This window comes from Trematomus bernacchii, unplaced genomic scaffold, assembly GCF_902827165.1.
Source record: "Trematomus bernacchii unplaced genomic scaffold, fTreBer1.1, whole genome shotgun sequence".
Classification (NCBI taxonomy): domain Eukaryota; kingdom Metazoa; phylum Chordata; class Actinopteri; order Perciformes; family Nototheniidae; genus Trematomus; species Trematomus bernacchii.
Window position 1 is genome coordinate 2,394,182 of NW_022987582.1, and position 20,714 is coordinate 2,414,895.

The window sequence follows — 20,714 nt, forward strand, 5'->3', positions numbered from 1 at the left end:
TATCTTAAAAACGGATTAATACTGTCAGAATTTTAAATGAAACATTCTCCAAAAAATGTACACAAGAATCATAAAGATTTACACTAAAAATTATAAATCAGTACATGAACCAGAAAAGCTGATAAGATTTTATTGAATGCCCAAACCAGTGGCTATCAGCAGATCAGATTCATTAACTTTGCATTGATCCGTGCTCTGAACAAACATGACTATCGCTAGCTGTCGGCTATTACCAGTGTTGGTAAACCGTGAGGTCAATAAAGTTACTTATAGCTGAGATGTGGTGGCCAGGTGGAGCATCTCATGCATGGAGCTGGAGAAGTTGTTGAACAGAGTCGCAGCGTCTGTCTCACGGCAAGAGTTCCACGCCGAGACAGAGACCACGATCCTGGGGAGAAATAAGGCAGAGTGTGGGTATTATTGAAATCGCTGAAAATGCAGGGAGGCTACGCACAAATGTTCAACTTTTAAGGTAAAAACTATGTAAATAAACATATTCAGTTGAATGACAAAGATGCACATCATTAATATTTCTAAAACGTTTTTTCAAGAACTAGGAAAAGCAGTTTATAATTTAGCAAATAATCTAATTAATAAAACTAATTAATCTTGTGTTTTAAAAGGTTGCTAAAACATTACAGTTGGAGCAGAACGATTTTCAGAAGAAAAAACAGCATTATGGAAACATGCGTATAAGCCTTAACCCACCTGTCGTCTCTGATGCGATAGAAAAAGCCGTAGCCGTGGTGCACCATGGGAGCCGCGGCCCCCATAACTGTGGTGTAGCCCACCAGGCTGGACGACAGCACGAAGTTACCACCTCCACCGCTGCAGACATAAACACAAGTCAGACAGAAAGAACTCCCAAACAATACTGCAGTTTTTCCTTATTAGGACATTGTCAATGTGCTTTTCTTTCTACGACTATGTAAAATATATGTTGTAAAAAATAATGGAATTTGGAGATGGGCATAGTGGGTCATCTCACTCCGTAAATTAAAAGAATATGTTTTAAAAACAGCATAGACACACACAGACACAGATTTACAGGTAGTACCTCAATGAGTAAAGGGGATCCATGAAGAGGTCTGGAGTGGGAAGTCCCTCCTCTCTGGCGATAAGATACAGCCCAAGAAGATGCCTGTCAAAACCTGGAAACATTGTCAGAAAATGACACAGATAAATATTTGAGACACAAGCGTCAGAAAACAACATGTGACCCTGATCATCCAAACATTAATACTCCAATTTATAAATAAAAGATACCAAGACGCATTTTATCGTGACAGGAAAACTGAACTAACCTTGTCCATCCTGGGCTTCAACCATCAGGTTATTGTGCGTATTGAAGGCTGCCAGCATGGCTTTCCTCCTGCTACCAGCCTAACAGAAAAATAAATGGATGTACCCTGTAAAATGAGCAAAAGCCTGATTTTGCCACAGTGCAGAGTTTCAGACGTGTACTTACATCACACGAGGGGTCCATCATGGCTTTACACCAGTTGACAGCCTCCTGGGTGCAGGGTCGCACCGTCTCCGTCCGGCCGTGGTAGAACTTGCGAGTCATTGCGGTCTCATAACAACTGCCCGGCCTGTGAAGGTTAAGGAGAGAAATGAAGGGCCTTTCACTTCTTGGACATCAAACATCAGTAAACACATGGTACTATTTTTTGTATCATCTTGTACCTTTTGTGCATTCGCTGGAAGGCCAACTGCTTTGCTAGTTGTACAAAAGTGTCTGGGTGCAGCTTCTTCTGTTTGATGGCATCTTTTCCAAACGCTGTGAAGGCGTAACACACAATCTGCAGGTCCTGTGCCTGAAAAACCACGACCCACACGGCTGTGACTAAGTGATTCTGCATCAAGCTTTTTCTACTACAGTTTGGTGTAATCCTGGCTCACCGTCTCCAGGTACTGCTGTTTGGCGTGGCGGATGTCACTCCGGACTTTTTCGTCCACAGTAAACACCAGCTCCTCAGGACGGTGCACGGCTCTGACTGCCTCTGATCCCTTCAAAAGCATAGACATCGTTATGTGGAGAGTTGACATATACATTTAAATTGAACCACCAAGAACTATTTAAATGGATGTAAAAAATAAAGTAATAGTCAATATTTACCTTCCATTTGCCTTCTGTAGCTTTGATTTGCTGGTCCAGATACCAACACATAGACACCAGCACCATGGCATCAAAAGGTGCATGCTGCAAAAAAACTATCAGTGTTATGAAATCTGTTTTTTCTTATCTTAATGATAATGAAATCTTTCACATACAGTATACATGTGTCATATAGTGTTTCTCAGATTTCCTTTAGCATGACACACGTATACAAACTCACATCACAAGTGGTTCCAAAGGTTCCATCTGCGAAGCTGAGTGAGTTGTACGATTTGTCGCCCCAGCGGATTGTGGGGTCGCCTGTAAGGGCCGCCGTGGTTATCTTTGTTCAGAATTTCAAAGTCACGCAATCAGAAACAACTCATTCCTTGAAAAGATATATATAAATTCTAGTGAACAATAGGTCATACAAAGTCAAAAATATACTTTGTGATGCTCTTACATTTGTGTAGTTCATTGGAGAGGAGTAGGGTTTTGTTTCATCCAGAGATAAGACGAACAGGCTGCTCTGGATGGTCTCCAGGATGTTGCTATTGTGTGGATCAATGCTTATTAGATGCTCCCTGGTCTGCAGAGAAAGATAAATACTGACAGTACTGACTCAACTATGCTTTTGTAATATAAGAACTGTTTTAGATCTCATTAACAAAGATGGACACCTAAATATTGAAATGTGAACACCCATACCTGCGCCCAGCGAGTCCTCTCTTCTGAGGTGAGGGCCGACACTCCGTCTCCCTCTGGTTCCCCCTCACAGCACTCTTTCACATAGCTCAGCTGCCTGTACATCAAATAAAACAAGGCAACATTGAGCCCTCTATGCTTCTCAATCACCTAATAGAGGCTCATAGTTTGATCAAATACCTTTTTAATACCACACAGAATGCAATTTTAAACATTTTAAACAAATAAAGCGTCATTAAATGTATTTTTTAATCCAATTATTTCAGTACTTCCCAGGAGTATATAGCATTAACCTTTCACAGCTAATTATGAATTATATGTTTATGGATTTTGATCAATGATATGATCAACTTGGAACCCAGTACAAAATGGATAGATTCATTAAAGAACGAAAAATAATTACCCGGTTTTAATTAGTACAAGTTCTTGCTGGAATTAACACCGGTTTCCCTGTTAACACAATTAACACATGTTTCCCTGTTGCTTCTGTAATACAATTATTTTAAATTCCTGCTGCTCTGGGGCACAGTAAAAACTGTTATTTTTTCATATATATTTCTTACTAGGACAGTTAAGATTCTGACTAATGGTGAAAATGTATACTCACATCTCTAAAAATAGAATCAAATGAATTCAAACTCAGTGGTAGGATGTGTACTGTTCCTCCATGTTTTATCAGAAGTACATTTAGCACTATCAGCAGCAGTTTGTTCATGGACGGACCTTTCAACCCTCCGTTGTTCTGTTGAATGTTGTTTGTACTTGTGTGTATATCACTACCTGAGTATTTCTGGAGGAGTGAGGATTTGTCCATCACACACTGCATCAAATGTGAACATCCGTCCACGACACATCACCACCACATGGGAAGGGCACGGCCCCTCACTCTCTGTGGCAAGGAAAAAAAACGCACAAAAACAACGGTTATAATAAAAAGCTGAGAAATTGTGCTAAAGCTATCGGAGGTGTGTCTGAAGGCTCTAGATAAGATAAGATTATTTCTACCTGTCTTGAAGTAGTTACGGATGGTGTCCTTCTTCACTCCAGGTACTTTGCAGGTGCAGAACAGCATTCTGAACTGGTCCATATCTAACGGTAGTTTGCCGGCTTTCTGAGGATGCAGCCTCTCCCTAAAAGGAAAACAAAACAACACATTTCATAAATACCCCATTTCATATAAAAAAGACCAGCTTTTGATTAACAAAACACAAAAACACAGCTTGTAAAAATGTGTTTGAACAAGTCTTACGTGCGGATCAGGTTCCAGTACTGTAATGTGTGCCATGTGCTAATACTAGCCCTCTGCAGCTGAGATCCCTCTTCGGGGAGCCAGCAGTGCTCCAGGTAGGGCCCCGGGCCGGCAAAGTTCACATTCAGCTGAGATGGGATGCGAACCTCCAGATACGCAACATCTAACCACCATTCTTCCAGCTGAGGAATGTTATTTTTGTTTAAAAAACATATAAGTAAGGATGAGTAAAACATCTAAGACTGTAGCACCCAAAAAATAAATGACAGATTCATTACACACCCAATTCCTGTTTGTTCTGGCTTTCTGCAGTAGCTTTTGGTGCAGCTCTTGGCCAACACCCTCTTGAAATGTATTCACAATGTCCAACGTAGCCTTAAACTCTTCCTCAGATGCAAATGGACGAACTGATGGAGACATGGCAATACAAAATAAGTCAGGTAAGAGCCTCAGCTGCTGGTCATTGTGAACATTAGGCATTTGTTATTGTAAAAACTGAAGATTTCATGAGCTTGCGTACATTTGACAAAATGAGAACATATGCAACAATTATACACGCAAGCTAAAACATGTGTATGCTGTTATAATATTAAGAGTTTGACATGATCAAAACACCTAAAAGTTGCACATTTTCTTTTCAAATAGTGAGTAAATTCTGAAACAGAGGAACTTGTGACACAGCAGGTTGTTCAAAGTTACTATCCTACCTGCATTCAGGTACTTTGAGAGGCTGGTCTCCAGTGATGGGACCGGCAGGGATGGCAGGGCGTCTTGGTGCTGGAAGGTCGTCTCTGGGGGAGCCTTTGACAAATGATTATCCATTTCTTCTCCCTGGAAGGAATTAAGAATGGATCAATAAAACAAACATCTGTAATAGTTGTGTCCTACATCAGAGGTTTCAGATTATCTACAACATAACTTTAGATCTGAAAACTGCGCGTCCAGTTTCTATGACTATAGGATAACGTTTAAGTTGTACAATATGCCTGTAATTCAAATGCGCAGCTTTATAATTTTTCTGTAGAATTGTTTGCAGGGTTTCATTCATATTACACATTGGTTAACTGGTAATTAAATACATATAATCTGTGCAACATTGTGAAGAATATATAAGGTTAGACCAGGGGTGTCCAAACTGCGGTCCGTGGGCCATTATGAATCGGCCTTCAGCTAATTCTGAAAGTATAATGAAATATGGCCCACAAATTAAACTTGTGCTTGTCTTATATTGTACTTTGTAAATATATATGTAAACATATATTACACAGTATTCATGTGTTAATAAGCCCACTTTTTAAATAAATTCAATCAATTACATTTGAAAACATTTTCTAACAAATCTAGCTTGATAATAAAAAAAGCCCAATAACTTCTTTGTATAACAAGCGTGAAATATACTCTTCATATTTCCCCTAATTATTAGCAATCTGAGGCTCCTGTTTTAAGGAATGGGCTGCTAACAAAATAAATGAAACCCTATGGAGAGCTGGGATGTAGGCTGTTTTTTCTTAAAGCATAGTCAAGTAACAAGCATTACCATTACCATTGTGTTGTCTGATAACAAACACCGTTAGCTATTTCAGCATCAAGAAAAGTACTTTTCACTTTGCAGCCAAACATGGACATAACTTAAGTATCAAACCAACTACTTTAATCTAACTTTTAGAGTGGACTTTGCACCCTAACTCAATAAATGATTAACGTATAGTTGGTGCAACAGGCTGCTTTTGCACAACATAAACAAAAGCTTTGAATTTCATTGTGACTGATAAACATTCACATGTTATCCCACAGTTCCAAAGTGCTTTAACGCGTTGCTGAGCTGTGTTGCTACATGAAACAAACTACGTTAATTTATAATCCTCCTTCAAAACCACGAGACTCAAGAAAAGTTGAGTTACTTAGCTTTCAGAGCCCTAGGTAATGGAAACACGGACTGCTAAACCGCTTGTTGAAAGCAGTCAGTTTGGGAGTTTTTACTTGTTTATTCATGCAACAGACCTAACTGTTTCCAGTGAGCAAGCAAACGATTATAGTCACATCGCATTAGCTACTCTCGCCTGCGGATATTGTCAACAACAATAGACATGTTGTGAGGGGTAAACTTGGTTTAACGACACAGTTCCTAGCTTTCCAACACAATGCATATCTTAGCTCACCTTCTTCAGGATGAGTCGACTTTGCTTACAGTATCAACGCACAGCAGAAATATCTGTAGTCCGTGTGTTTATGTCCGTAGCAACAGCAGCAACGGTCCTGTTACCTTTACCCCACTAAACCCATCCGGAAGATCCCACTGCGCATGCGCGAGATGGTGGCACTTGACCTAGATTTAATCAGTGAAACAATGATGAGGCACTGATAGTGAGCTGTTACAGAGGTGACAGGGCTTTGATTTAATGAATGAAATCCAATTATTGCAGTTAGTCTTTATATATGTGCGGTAGAGATAATGTATAGACAGACATAGTTTCAGTAATTAAGAATAAATAAATAAAATAGATATTTTAACCCCTATTTCCAAGCTCAATGTGAACAAGAAGTAGGCTTACAACTAAGATTTACATTTCATGTGACCTCGAATTGCTAGCACTGTATTAAAGTGTAACCAGAGAGCAGTGGTAACTGGGCAGTTTCTGCAGTAGATATTTATAATTTAACCCAATACAAGATGCAATGGTGATTGAAACATGTATCACCTGTGATGAAGCAGAGCACAGTCAAGAGGGGAGAAGCATGCATATACAATATTAGCATACTCAAGCTACAGATTGTACAATGGTCTTTCAACTAACAGAAGAGAGACATTGCCAATTTGATCACATTTTCACTTTTAGTATGCGTTTCACATTTATCTGAAAAATGAGACTGGTATCTGTTTTGCTTGCTTTGATCATTCCCCTTCATAATACCTAATTACATTACTTACTTAAGTGCTTCCAATGTACAGTAAGTTAAACAAAATCTACAGTCTTTGTTCTGTTGCTAAAATACTCTCAGTTGCCAGACTATTTCGTGCACCATGCCAAAACTAAAACAGTCCTGCTATAAATCATGACTTGATGAAGGTCAGAAATGTGTTGGTTTAAATGTGTGTTCATTTTGGAGGATGTCGTTTTTGTTTCTGTTGAATTTGTATTCAGTAAGGTGTTAGGGGTTTCTATAATTGTGACCCCCTTCGTTATATCAATGAGGGTAGGCTGAATAACAACAACAAAAGACAAACCATAAACAGTGCTCAAATACGTTTTATTTTTGACATTTAACAGCATTGAGTGGTGAGATGAAGAATCAAGCTACATTTAAAAGTGAATGTGTTTTGCTGGTAACACGTGATGACAAGTTTAAACTACATCTACTAAGTCAGTACAAACAGAAATGAGCAAATGTAATATTTCTAACTTTAAAGGATGCATGGAAGTTGTTCAATTAGTAATCCATTAAAAGAAATTAAAAATACATGAAATACAGCAAATTTGAAATTACCCTTGTTCCTGCATAATTGTAGACTCTGAAAACAGAAGGCTACGTGCTATGAGGAATATCTGCATTGTTTCAGTTATTGCGTTAGTAGGCTGTCCTCTTTTTGGGTTAATCATGCCTCTTCTGTTCATTTCAAGCTTTACAAGCCATATTTGCTAATGACTTCCTTTGCAAGTGCAATGTAGGCCGACATGGCATCCTCCTTGGACTTTTCTGAAAGATATTTGGATTAAAATACAACATTTTAATATGATTCAAGATTCAAAGGTTTATCGTCATAACATATACAACTACGGTGTAGTTATTTCATGTATGAAAAACAGGTTCCTCAACAGTGCAATTACAAGACATAGAAAAAAATTGTATAAAAAATAAACTAATGTTGCTTGTTTTCTAGCCCGCTTTACACATACAAGAAATTCTTTATAAGTTACCTTTCCTAGAGTTCCAGGCATCCCACTTTGCTTTTCCTTTGAAGTCCAGCATTCCTGGTCTTTCTGCAATTGTGACATGACACAGGGAGTAAGGAAATGTTCAGAAATTCGGGAACATTACATGGAAGTGATTCTGAATCGGAAGTCATACCGGTGTTAACATCTCCAACTGTTGCCTGCTTATAAAGGCCATAGAGGTCCAGCAGCTCCTGGTCTGTAGGCCTCGTCTTCACCTTCTTCACATCCTCTGCCAATTTCTCAAACTCTGCCTGCAGATAACAAATGTTCCCATAGCCACTCATTATATTACTGTTATCTTATTCAATGCTAAGCTATCACTTCTGCACTGATATAAAACACTTATCTTCTTTGCCAAGTCTGACAGATGAATCAGTTTAAGGAATGTGCATATTAATAAGTTACAAACAACACTGCTTAAAAATCTGAGCATAGTGTTGTAGTCATGGTGCACAGCCCGGGAGACCTTTTGTTTCACAAGTTTGAGTTAAACAATGGGCTTTTTATTCGACACTCTAGAGCTTTGTGCCTACTTGAATAATCTCCTTTACAAAAGATCTAGCACATTGCAGAACAGATCCTTAAAGATAGGAAAGGTGAACACCATAAACTCTAAATATTAACCTCCAAACCTTTAATAGGAGTCGAAATGGTCATTAAAAGTGAAATATTTTCCAGCTACTAAATGTAATAAGAGAAAACTCCTTTCTATAATTACTTATATTTAAAATACTTTTTATTTGGCTCGTTGTTTAAGCAATCTGCTTGCACTAAGAACCAGAGAATAAATATGTTAAGACTCATTTGTATTACATTAACTCATCCCACACCGACAAAGATGGTTGACACACACTAGTATGACTGGAGTGAACACACCCTGTCGCTACAACCGTTCTTTATTTAAATGCGATAAAGCGTCTACGAAACACTTCCGCATACAATGGAAGTGGATTTTTTTTTACCTGAGAAGCCATTTTTGCAGATGCAGTCTAGAGGTCCAGATGAATTTATGTCTGCTGCTGTCGGCTGGATGGACGTCTCTGCGCAGCTGTGAATACCATAGCCTGTATTATGCAATATATGGGCCATGGACCGCCCTGCGGAGGAGGGAGTAGAGAGAAGCCGAGCAGCTGATTGGCTGTCACCTCCCCCCCGAAAAAAAACATAAGACCTTTTGAAAATTCGAACTTGTTTTTAATGTAAAAGAAACCAAACGATTTTTACATTAACTAATTTGAAGAGTAATTCACATTATCATCTCATAACAAAATAAGCTAAGGCGACTACTTGCATTCGGTAGTTCATAAAAGGAAAACCAGGGAAATGTTTTGTTTTGCGGTCCATATCTCATTAAAATATCTAATGTTACTAACTATTAAAGAGAAAATGGGGACAATTCTGTTTTAATGTAGTTTGACCATTGTAACTGCTGTGCAGACATACTGATAAAATAGGGCTTCTAACTAATTACCTTAAATAAACTCACTAATTAAACCAGTTCAATACGCATTATTCTTATTCTTACCATTCTTTATGAGCGCAGTAACGGTACGGTATCTAATTACTTATTTATTTAGTATTCCATAACTTCATAACAGAGATGGTCAAACTGAAGTAGAGACATGGCAGAAATCCTACAATGAAGCGGGACAGTGAAGTGTTCTCCTGAGAGAGGGCGATCAAGAGAAGAGAGAGAGGGTGAGGGAGTTTACAGATGAAAAGACACAGAAAGACAGAAGCACAATAACAAGTATATTTAGGTGTTTTTTTGTAAATAACAGACGGTGTCAAGAGGAAGATAAGTCCCCTGGTTTGTCGCCTATACTCTAACTGCCATGAGAAAACTCAAAATCAATTTTCCAAAATCCGACACTAGAGGTGGTCTTTAACGCACCGGCAGATGACAGCGCTGACAAGGTGTGCCACAACCATAGACTGTATATATAAAGGCCACAACAGAACAAAAATAAAAATAAACTCTCGCTCTCTCCAGAGGGGCAGGTCAGGGCAAACGGGCCCTTGCCCGGGCAACAATAGCCCGTACCTGTGCACGTCCCTGCACACACACACACACACACACTCATTCATTTGCGTGCACGCACATGTCGCACTTTCACTCGAACGCTGGTCGGCGCTGTTTGTCTTGTCCCTTTGTTAATAAAGTTATTTCAATTCAAACAAAATGGCAGCGCCCTATGATCAACCACCCGTGTAGTTGGACTGAACCGAACATCAGTTTAAAAAAAAGTAACGTGCTGCATTAAAATTCAGGTAAAGTAACCTAACGTCTCTTTTGTTTGTCAGGCATGTTGTCGACTGTCATATTGTTAATGCTGTAATAATAACAGTAGCCGGTAAAACTTAAGAGAAATTATTTCTTAACTCTTGTTAAAATATTACATTGCACCATCAATAATCACAACTGAAACAATGACATATTATTTAAAGGCAACATTATTATAATATTTGTATTGTTTATTATTGTTTGTACTAATATGTTTGATAAGAATCCCTAAAATATGGGCAGTAAAGATTTGTAACGAGGAAATGGTCAGTTTTTGTTGTTGTAGGGACTTGTTATCATTACCATTCATACTTCGATGTACTGCTTTTTATTAATATTAGTTTATTTTATTTGTATTTAATCTTAATGTTGTGTTCCTGTCAGTATTGCAAACCAATTGCTATAAAAATAAAGATGATAATTTTTGGATTTGGTTCATTTATATTTGAAAACAAACTTATGGGTGCTCTCTGAAGGAAACACTATAAAGGAGAAACTCTAAATATCTTTGGCATGTCTGGGATTTCTTATTACTGATATTGACGGGGTCTACCTGTAAAAGGGTTTCTTCATCACTTTTTTCTTGTCTTTATTTCAGAGGTATGGCTGCTGCGGGTAAGCCATCAAAAAAAGAAAGCAAGAAGTACATTCCGACCAAGACCTCCTTCACTTCACCATTCACTCCAAAATGGGGCCCACTCCCCCAAGAAGACATGCATTTTATCCTGAACACAGTGAAGGACAAGCTGGTTTCCATGGGCCTTGAGAAGAAAGAGGTGAAAGTGTTTCGCCCGTGGAGGAAAAAGAAAGACCCGAAACCTGCTGCCACACCAGAGCCTGTTCCCCAGGTCAGTGAGGTGCAGGTGAAGGCTGCTCCTAAAAACGGCTGGACAGATGTGGCAGCTAGGAGACAACTGGCCATCGGGGTCAACGAGGTCACCAAAGCTCTAGAGAGGAACGAGCTCAGACTGTTGCTTGTGTGTAAGTCCGTGAAGCCTAAACACATGACGGACCACCTGATCTCGCTGAGTGCAACGAGAGGTGTGCCGGCCTGCCAGGTGCCTCGTCTGAGCCAGAGCGTGTCGGAGCCGCTGGGCCTGAAGAGTGTCCTCGCTCTGGGATTCAGACATTGTGCCTCCAAAGATGACGAGGTGTTCACTGACACTGTTGAGGCCATTACACCCAGAGTGCCCTCCCTGGATGTGGCATGGCTACAAGGTGCATCACCCAGAGTAACATCTGTAGACCCTGTTGATATGGAGGAGAAGGAAGAAGATGGCCAGAAGAAGGGCCAAAAAAGGAAACTAGAGAGTGAAACTGTGGCGGTCACAGAGTCTACCTCCTCCTACACTCTGCAACCTCTCAAAGTAAAAAAAATAGTTGCCAACCCTGCAAAGAAAATAAAAAAGGCTATTCAGCGTAAAACAGACTCTGCCTAGATATAAAAAAGACCATTCCTATGATTTTGCATGTTTAGTCTGAGTTGTATCTTGGATTTTTAGCGGCCTGAAGAGTATAAGAAAATCTCACCTCCTGTGTGAATCAGGTGTTTCAGATCAATTGCTAAAACTAAAAATATCACTAGTTTTAGTTTTATTTTGGATTTTCCTGACATATTGGTCAGCCATAGGTTTATAATCATGTTTGCCAGGACTTGAAACTGGCTTGAGATAATTGTGTAATTCATTACAAATAAAGAAGTTGACATGTGTTGGAATTAGCAACCCTGAGAAAAGTAAGGCTCTGTTGTGTTCCATTGAAATTAAAGTATCAATCGACCGGTTGCTGCATGGAGGGTCGGAAAAGTTAAGTTATTTAGTTTATCATCTAACTGGCCTGCCGTTTACATGACTTAAAATCACTTCTTTCAAATGTTAGGAACTGGTATGACAAACCGATTTTTTTTGGGGTGACATCTCATTAGCCAGAAACAGGCATAACATAAGATGTTTTTGTGTTTCTGAATTAAACCAACTAAACTGGGTGAGAATTATTAGTTGTGTTCTTTAGTAAATATGACTGTCAAACATTTCAGACCAAAATAAAGAAAATGTTTTTGGGCAGTCTATTTAATATTTCAAACAAAAGTGCATTACTCCTGTCCGTTTTTAAAGTGAGTTTATTCAATCAAATATCCATGCTGGTATAGCCGACTTGTGTTGAAACAGATTGTTATTTGCATGGGGATCATGTCTTAAATGATGCTGGTAAAGGTTCTTCAGCTTTTTCACAGCTTACAATGGATTTGAATAAAAAATATTGTTCTTCAGTTAGAGAAAGCTGTATGTCATTTCAAAAGTACCCTCCTACCCAGAATTCTTAATTTAAAAAACAAAACATCTTTAAATAAGGCAGGTACTTCGGGTTGAGTTCTCACTAAAGGGCGTGGCTCGTAACATCAACGCTAAAAATCACAGCAGCAAAACTGACATGCTCGAAGTTCATTCAAACAGCTGCAGGCAACACATCTGTGACACAACCAACATCCATGAGGCACGTCGTTGACTCAGTGTTAAATAAAGCCGATAACATCTGTCTTTGTCAACTCATTGAACCTTTCAATTGTTAAAAAAAACACATCTTTGAGCCCTGAAGCACTGACTGTCCATCGGTTGTCCCTTTCTTGCTAATATATAAAGGAATGAGAAAAGAATTACATCACATACAGAAAAGGTAACCACAAAGATGGCAGCAGCCTTTACCTCTTGTGTTATGCAGAGCCACATGAACAGGAGCATCAAACACAAAGTAACAAACTCAGAGCAAGACAATAAAACAAAAATAATGTTAACCTTTGAGTACCGCAGCAGCTCCGGCCCAGAACAAGTGCTCTATCCGTTTTTCATCAAAGATCTCCATCGCTCAGTCAAGCACAGGGCAACGCTAAATACTCCAAACCCTCAAAAATCAGTTTCAAAGTTTCCTATTAAACTGAAAAATCTTGCGGGGAAAAAACAGGAATTGTCTTAAGACATGTTGCAAAGTACAATTATAAATACCAGAACTGTTCAAATAATTTTCATTTAGCTGCACAACACATTAAAAAAATGACCAACAGTATATTTTTCAGACACACAAAAACAGTACCATTTAAAAAAATAACCTGGAAAAGTTCAAATTTCAAATCGATGCGCTTACTGACACAGGCTTTTGTTTATCCAGCCACTGTGCTCTGAAAACATGCTGTTTATTCTCCAGATACTTTACATGTTGTGATCAGTTCTATTTGTCATACTTAACCGAGTTAAACATCCTACATCAAGTGAAGGAACTGATGGTTTATTTACCTTTAATCAACAGAAATGTTTAAGTGCTGTATTTCTTGCAAAAGGCAGCTGAAAGTAAGAAGCAGTTTCTCTGTGAGTGGCAATGACTAACTTAACAAAAGAAAACTAACCTTGGCTGCTTTCTAGAAGACTTAACTGGGAACAATTTTCAAAGTAGGTAAGCCATAGTTCTGCTTTAAAAGTGTCTCTGGACAATAACAGACTGTTTTTGATTTTATTTTTTGATTAAATCTGAATCAGGCTGAGTCCACTCTGGTTGTAGTTTAATAGTTTTTTGTTTCTCTGCCCTGCTTTTGCACTCAGCGTGTCATCCTATTTTTTTTAGGCTCAGTAACTTTTGCTTCCTTTTTAACTGAACAACACATATTTCACATGCAGGTTAAACCCTATGCCGAATATACATATATGTTTTATTAAAATCAAGTCTAGAAGCTGGTTTATAACAAGAGCTCACATCCCTCGTAAAAACCAAGGTTGTACATGTAACGCAACAAATCTGTTTTGAAATCTGACCCTTTAAAAAAAGGGCTCTTTTGCTTGTTAGGAACTCAAAAATTGTGCTTCATTGATGCAATACATTCTTCATCAAAAACCACTTTAAACCAACGTTGTCTGAACAAACTCAGTGACATCTACACTACCTATGAGGAGAACACTTTGGATCAGCCCTCCCAAACCCCAAAACTCACACTACAGGAATAAATATGATCTGGCTTTAAATGTACAGGTAACTATATTTTTAACAAAAAAACATGTACATAAATACACCAGTTGAATGAGTCCTTTCACGAAGATATCCTTTTTGTGTATATGTGTGTTGTTTGACAGTGTTTGTATGAAAAGTTGATTTTTTTTTTTTTTTTTTAAATGCTTGATGAAAAGTGTTTTTTTCTTCTATAAGTCAGCTATCACAGAAACACGTTCTTAGCATTTCTAATTCTACTGAGGGCCAAAACAGCCAGCAGATAACCTCTGACCACAAAGATGGATAATAACGTGTTAAATGCCTTGAAGACCCTCAGTGGGGACACAATAACTTATCTTTATGTATTGTGGTCATGTTTACTTTGTTGATTATCATTTACATAGTTCAATGTCAGTGAAATAAAAAGACATGCCAGTCCATGGTAACGAAGCTTCTGCTCAGGAAAACAAAATTCACAATGTCAAGGCATCCTCTTGTATGTTTTAAATGTGAGTGTGCATGTCAGGAGCGTTGTACTGTATGAGTTTCTCAGGCATAGCATGACTTCACATTCAGGATGTTGATGATTTTAAGAGTTTTCACCTCCAGGTGAAAGCAGAATGTTTTTTGAACCGTCTTCCGGTCTCCAGGTTGGTTTTACAGTTCTCATTGTCTAGCTTGGGCTATCTGCATGTCCAGGTTAGGTTCAGCTAGAGGTCACTAACAAACCTCTTCATCAGTGTTTGTGTAGCAGCCAGGAAGAGAGCTGCTACTGAAGGACGAGGCCAACCTGGAACACAGAGAGCAAACTGTTACTGACAAACATAATAGAAACAATTTGTAACTGAAGTGTCAGATTGTATGCATGTGTAAATGATTTATGGGGAAGTTGTTAATAAATATTAAAATATCTGTCAGAGCTATTTTACAAAGCAAGGTTTTTTGTGGTTAGCAAGCCTAAGGTAAAATAAAAAGCTGGCTCTCAACAACTAACTCCTTTGAGAAAAAGGGTCACTTCTATTAATCTATTCTTAGTTTATGGAATATTATATATATGCAAACTTGATGAGTTGTAACATTATATAAGTAATGGCACCAAAATAACATGTGTACATACTGTATGCATGGTGTTGTGTTTCTTTGGCACTACAACCTATATCAGTGATGCAGAAACGATTGTATATCGGAGTTAATAGAATACAGATTAGAGAATTAAAATGTTTTTATCAAATTGATTAAAAAAAAGAGTTTTCCACATATCTATAATGGGACAGTCAGACCTAAATGTATTTTGAGGACAACGTTTAAATGTGTTGTATCAAGTTTTGATTTGAAAAGCTGCAGAATTGGCAGTTATCACATTAGAAATAAACAGTGTTGCATTATGCTGTAATATTCTCATTTCCAATATTCTCACAAAAGGCAGAAGTAGGCATTTGTTTATCCATATTTGTATGGTAGAAGAGTCAAATGATGCCCCCCCTCATGAGAACACACACAGAGAATAATAAATAAAGCCTGGGTTATCAAAGACAGTTAATACACATCGTCCTGGTAGCCGTTATCGCTGATCAAACTAACTGCTGCTTGCTAATATAAATATTTGTTTTAATATAACTGATATGATCATGAGCTCAGACAAATCCTGCTTCTGACCTTATCAGGGTCCATAGGGGGACATTTCCAGTTGTAGAGGTAATACTGCAGATTTCCATCTCCTATGCCAAACTTGAGCTTCTCCAGGAACACTTTATTCTCCATTAGATCCAGGGCATTGAACACATCAAAACCTTTCTGTTAAACACAAAGAAAGTCACAAACTCAATACCAAAATCAATCACAGAACATCAACAAAGATGATATCCTAAAACTGCAGATTCATTATTTAAGGTCCCTGATGCTGCCCATTTTGTTTGTATTCGCAGCTCGTGAAGTCTTTTTCATTTTCATAAATGTAAAAGGTATAAAGGGATAGTTTGTATTTTTCACAGTGGGGTTGTATGACGTACAGTAGATGGCAATAGACTGATCCAAATGAGCATGAATAAGTACCTCATATAACCCCACTTTATGAAATCCAAACTCTCTCTTTTACAACTCATAGTATCACAGAACTGGTTTATTATTTGGTAGTGTTATCTGATTTACAACCATCTACATAGAGTGTAACTTTACCAGCTTGGCCAGGATCAGAGCATCATTCATTAAGTCCAGTAGTGGGGTTTGTGTATGAACGTTGTAAAAAGAGTAGGCAGCCTTCAGGCTCCTGTGTAGAGGGTGATGCATCACGGTGGAGGGCAGAGTGTAGAAACTAGTGAAATCTGTCAGAACACCACCGGCACCCTGAGAACACAGAGAGGCACAACGAAGGTTTAGACGTATGTAAGAATCAACAGTAAGTATCTTGAGGGACAGATAGTAATTTCAGATACCTCTACTACAAATGTGTCAATGATGTTGTCCTGTGGCAAGAACCAGTGAGACACCTCCTCGTCTCCCATAGAAGGAGCAAGCTCGAAGCGTTTGAGGAATTTCAGTAGCAGCTCAGTGACTTGGCGGATGTCACGCCTCTCCATCGGCCGCAGACCTGGGGTCTTGGTGCTCTATATAAAGGTGTAGAGAGAGAGAAAAAGAAAAACAGACATTAGTTCCTGCCATAAATAAGGATACTAAAGATTGATCCAGGATTTAAATGTTTTATTATTTTACATCTGGTAGTCTGTAGAGCTTCATGGTTCTTTGCAGAGTCATGTTTCTGCTCAGGTGGGAGAACTTCACTTCCACAAGCTTCCTGGGGTTCAAAGAACGATGCCAGTACCTGACAGAAAAACAAGCAAAATAGCAAAAGCGTTAAGGACTATTGGTTTCAAAAGAGTTTCTGATGCTGTGTCTCAATGTGTTTCGATACTGCATAGCATACCTGCATGTGGACACAGGTTTAGGCAGCACCACTCCTGCTGTGTATACCGCCTGGAATATTCCTTCAATGTTCACCCTCCGTGTGATCTCTCTGATGAGCACTGGAGCAACACGCTTTGAACGCAGCTTCTTATGGACACACAGGAAGTTGATTTCAACCATTTTCTTCAGTCTGGAGCAGCAGAAGGAGACAAAATGTGCATGGTGGTAAAAATGTAATATTACTGTTTTGATCTAAATGCAAATGATCAGTAAGGAGCACTCACGTGTCATAGATGCGTATATCTGCAGGGATGGCACTGATGAAGCCAACAAGCTTCTTATTTGAGGACACTCTCACTCCACAATGCCACTGTGGTAACCAACCAGGGGGACGCAGAGCCCTGAGAGAGGGGAGGGGTTTTAGTGGGAGAACAGACTGATGGGTAATTTAACTACATATTGGGGGGGAGTTTATTTGAATAACATCAGAGCTGAAAGCTTACCATTTGAGAAAGTTTGGTGAATAATCAAATCTGAACATGTTGTCATCATCCTCCACATAGTTTTCATTTAACAATGTGTACAGCTCCTTCAGCTGAAAGACAAACCATTTGTTTTAGTGTGTCACTTCAACAAAATGTTTTATCCAAAAACTAATCTTGAAAATGATCAAATAAGTTGAATGTTTTAATGTCTGAGACAGACACTGTACTTACTATATCTGCATTGCTGAGATCCAAAGTGTCCCACATAAAGCCTTGAGGTAAGGAATATGGCTCCTGTCTGATGTTTTCTTTGTCAGCTTCTATCGGCCCGTGACTCGTCACCACCTCATCTGCAAAAATAGCACAACTCTTGTCAAAGATATACAAAAAAACTTCAATATATATTTCTATTGGACCTTTGATTTTGCATTTTGTTCAGGTGACAATGATCCAGAGAAAACCCCAACCATTGATGTCTTTAAAAACAATAAGGCTATATAAAAACAATCTGCTTCTGTCAAAACAGCTTAGTCTAATCATACTTATTAAATAAACAATACTTTAGCTCACTCTGCCTAAATTAAGTTTATACTTACTTAGCTTGGGCACAGGCTGGGTGTCCCAGAACTGGTACTTGTGCTTGGATGCATCATCAATGCTCTTTGCTGGACCCTGGCAGGACAGCAGCTCCATGGCTCTTTGGATGTCCTGCAGCTTCTGAATGGGCAAGCCAGGGTTCTACATGTAGAGAGGGGACACGTACACTAATAAGAACATGTACAACAAAGTTAGTACATAACATCCGAATGTCCTTTAAGAAACAATTGTCACAACACACACACAGAGGGCATGTGCGAGACTTATAACCTCTTCCAAAAGAAACCCAAACTCTAAGGATGTTAGGTGCAAGTTTAAGTGATCTTTCCCACTAAACATCAGATCATAGGTCACCCATGTCCACAGCTGTAGTTCAGTTCATGCACCCGTCAAACTCTGTTCTTGGTTTGTTTACTTGTATACTCATAGCCCTGTTTTCTTTACTGGTATCCCAGCTTTTGTTCAGTCTCAGGAAAAGATTTGTGTAAGAAACATGAGAAACCTAGTTAATCATATCCCAGTATACAATATCCAGGTTTAGTGCAGGCATTTGTACAATTTCTGGTAATAAGTGATGCATATGTATTTACTTATTTTGACAAGTCTGTTATTCTATGAATGAAACTTGGAAGAGTAAAAGCTTCAGCTCAGCATGAAGAAGCACTGACTTCAATAAGGACAAGTCATGTCCCTTATGGAACTTGCAAAATCGTAATGAGAAAAGGAAATGAATGAGGTAGGGAATGAATAAGATAAATACACATATGGGTTTAAAGCGTTGGTATTATTAAATGTAAGCAAATTCTAAATCCAATATAATCCCATTGACACTGATCGCAAACAAACTTGGTTTTCTTGGGTTGCTGCCTGTGTGCAGAAATCCTATTCCTTGTGTCCTTGTGTCCCTTTTCCTACTCCTACTCCCTTGTCTACCATCGGCCTGGAACTAGGTTAGTGGCTAATGGCTTAAAATGTGGCCTGAAAAGGGTGTGTTTCCATTTCAGTGGCTCCTCATCGCACCTTTATCTCCTGAGAGTCAGATGCAGAATCAGACTTGGCTCCCCCCGAGCTTGGCTTCTCTTTCTTCCTCTTCTGCTTCTTCTTCTTCCTCTTGGCCCCCAAATCTCCCCCTGGACTCCTACATATGTGAACACAAACACGTCATTAAACAGGGGTCACTGAAATGGTTTGACTCTCGGCACACAGAACCAGAGCAGCAGTGAGCTAACGTTAGCTACCATAGCAACGATGACAGCTGAGCTAGCCTAACGGTAGCTAACTAACGGTTTGTCTGAACGGCTGGCTGTCATCATGTCATTCAATCAGGATGCTAACAGCTAGCTGAGAGTAAAACATGTATCCGAGGGTACACGGGGATAAAACACCATAAGTGACAACACTTTAAGGTTTCAAATTAGGACTTCTACTGTGGTAACTCGTTTGAAATGAAGGCCTTTTGGCAGACAGCCTGGCTGTTTTTGTGTCGGCTAACGTTAGCTAACTGCGCTAGCCGTTCCCGGCCGAGCACACATAAACACAAACAGGCTTCCTGAGATAACTGCGCCTCCCGACCGGACAGGCCATCCTCACCCTTGCAAATGCTCATTCTCCTCTTCGTTGTCTCCGTCTATCCCGCAGGTATCCTGGTCGTCTAGCTCCAGGCTCTGCTGACTGGCCGCAGATTCACTGTCCTCCGCCATCATAAAAATGTTTTAAAAAATTGCAGCCAGCCACCGTGTATGATAGAGATCACAGGCAGCGGGCGAGAGATGGAAAAACAAAGAAGTTCTGAAGGAAAGTGCACCGCTTAGAGGCCAATGTGGGGAAAACAGAACAGAGCCAAACTCCACCTTTTATCGTGAACATTTGTAAGAATTAAATCTGATTATAAGCAGTGGTGGAAAACGTATTCATACTCTTTACTTGGGTAAAAGTACTAATACCACATTGTAAAACTACTGCATATTACTTAAATAAAGGTACTTTGTATGTTGGATGGTTTAATCTGAACCAAATAGGCCTAATCATAATTCATACGTTTTTCCTGAGTATTGAGTGTCAACATCTGAAGTGATAAAGTAACTAGTAAATAAATCTGTCAGACAAATGTAGTGGAGTAAAAAGTATAACATTTGGTTCCAAAATGTAGCAGAGTAGAAGTATAAAATGAAAATACTTAGGTAAAGTACAAGTACCTACTTAATTAATGGTGAAAATTCCCCCCAAAATACAAATTTAACACATAATGAAACATCAAAAGATTAAATTGTGCTAACTAAAATTCAGGTTTTTTATTCCCAGGCATATGTGTTATTCATTGAAAAAATTGATTAGGGTAACATTATACGACATATTCCATATATCTACTGTCTGGTACTATTGAATCAGTTTTACATGGATTTCAAAAGTGGTATGAAAAAAAGCTAAAAGTGGCTGTTAGAAACTATAGGTCAATCAAAGTGGCAGCTCAGTAAAAACAATAAGACCC

General features: G+C 38.9%; 3 protein-coding genes across 6 annotated transcripts; 1 reads left to right on the forward strand and 2 right to left on the reverse strand.

Moving 5' to 3' along the window:
* Window positions 1–113: 113 nt before the first annotated feature.
* On the reverse strand, window positions 114–9,065 carry LOC117480478 (acyl-CoA-binding protein homolog). Of its 4 annotated transcripts, XM_034127824.1 has the most exons (18): window positions 8,950–9,065; window positions 8,121–8,238; window positions 7,970–8,032; window positions 4,335–4,459; window positions 4,053–4,234; window positions 3,809–3,933; window positions 3,584–3,692; window positions 2,807–2,900; window positions 2,562–2,687; window positions 2,340–2,441; window positions 2,120–2,203; window positions 1,903–2,010; window positions 1,687–1,817; window positions 1,469–1,592; window positions 1,305–1,383; window positions 1,058–1,151; window positions 709–828; window positions 114–388 (listed from the first exon to the last, which is right to left on the reverse strand). In XM_034127824.1, exons 1-18 carry the CDS (start codon window positions 8,959–8,961, stop codon window positions 268–270), a joined length of 1,917 nt encoding a protein of 638 aa, XP_033983715.1. In that variant the 5' UTR covers window positions 8,962–9,065; the 3' UTR covers window positions 114–267. The 4 variants fall into 4 exon arrangements, 3 of the variants coding, with proteins under 3 accessions (XP_033983715.1, XP_033983713.1, XP_033983714.1); XM_034127822.1 differs by lacking the exons at window positions 7,970–8,032; window positions 8,121–8,238; window positions 8,950–9,065 and adding exons at window positions 4,760–4,883; window positions 6,212–6,327; XR_004555660.1 differs by lacking the exons at window positions 114–388; window positions 709–828; window positions 7,970–8,032; window positions 8,121–8,238; window positions 8,950–9,065 and adding exons at window positions 4,760–4,883; window positions 6,212–6,327 and having other exon boundaries at window positions 1,121–1,151; window positions 2,340–2,419.
* Window positions 9,066–10,151: 1,086 nt separating this feature from the next.
* rpp38 (ribonuclease P/MRP 38 subunit) lies at window positions 10,152–13,804 on the forward strand. Its single transcript, XM_034127762.1, has 2 exons — window positions 10,152–10,258; window positions 10,870–13,804. Exon 2 carries the CDS (start codon window positions 10,874–10,876, stop codon window positions 11,708–11,710), a length of 837 nt encoding a protein of 278 aa, XP_033983653.1. The 5' UTR covers window positions 10,152–10,258; window positions 10,870–10,873; the 3' UTR covers window positions 11,711–13,804.
* Window positions 12,946–20,034, reverse strand: nmt2 (N-myristoyltransferase 2). The gene is made up of 12 exons (XM_034127761.1): window positions 19,817–20,034; window positions 19,247–19,364; window positions 18,226–18,367; window positions 17,861–17,979; window positions 17,648–17,739; window positions 17,429–17,545; window positions 17,164–17,334; window positions 16,953–17,061; window positions 16,676–16,846; window positions 16,419–16,586; window positions 15,900–16,037; window positions 12,946–15,033 (listed from the first exon to the last, which is right to left on the reverse strand). The coding sequence occupies exons 1-12, from the start codon at window positions 19,927–19,929 to the stop codon at window positions 15,013–15,015; spliced, it is 1,479 nt and encodes a 492-aa protein (XP_033983652.1). The 5' UTR covers window positions 19,930–20,034; the 3' UTR covers window positions 12,946–15,012.
* Between the last annotated feature and the right edge of the window lie 680 nt (window positions 20,035–20,714).

What these genes read in the sequence shown, in the direction of transcription:
- LOC117480478 (XM_034127824.1), bottom strand. An exon ending in TGCCTGGAACTCTAGGAAAG is followed by an intron (nt 4,460 to 7,969) that starts GTAACTTATAAA and finishes TGTCTCCATCAG; the next exon opens with TTCGTCCATTTGCATCTGAG. An exon ending in TATCGCATCAGAGACGACAG is followed by an intron (nt 389 to 708) that starts GTGGGTTAAGGC and finishes ATTTCTCCCCAG; the next exon opens with GATCGTGGTCTCTGTCTCGG.
- rpp38 (XM_034127762.1), top strand. Translation starts at nt 10,874, where the DNA reads ATGGCTGCTGCGGGTAAGCCATCAAAAAAAGAAAGCAAGAAGTACATT.
- nmt2 (XM_034127761.1), bottom strand. Translation starts at nt 19,929, where the DNA reads ATGATGGCGGAGGACAGTGAATCTGCGGCCAGTCAGCAGAGCCTGGAG. An exon ending in AAACCTGTGTCCACATGCAG is followed by an intron (nt 17,062 to 17,163) that starts GTATGCTATGCA and finishes TTTTTCTGTCAG; the next exon opens with GTACTGGCATCGTTCTTTGA. An exon ending in AGCTCTACAGACTACCAGAT is followed by an intron (nt 16,847 to 16,952) that starts GTAAAATAATAA and finishes ACCTTTATATAG; the next exon opens with AGCACCAAGACCCCAGGTCT.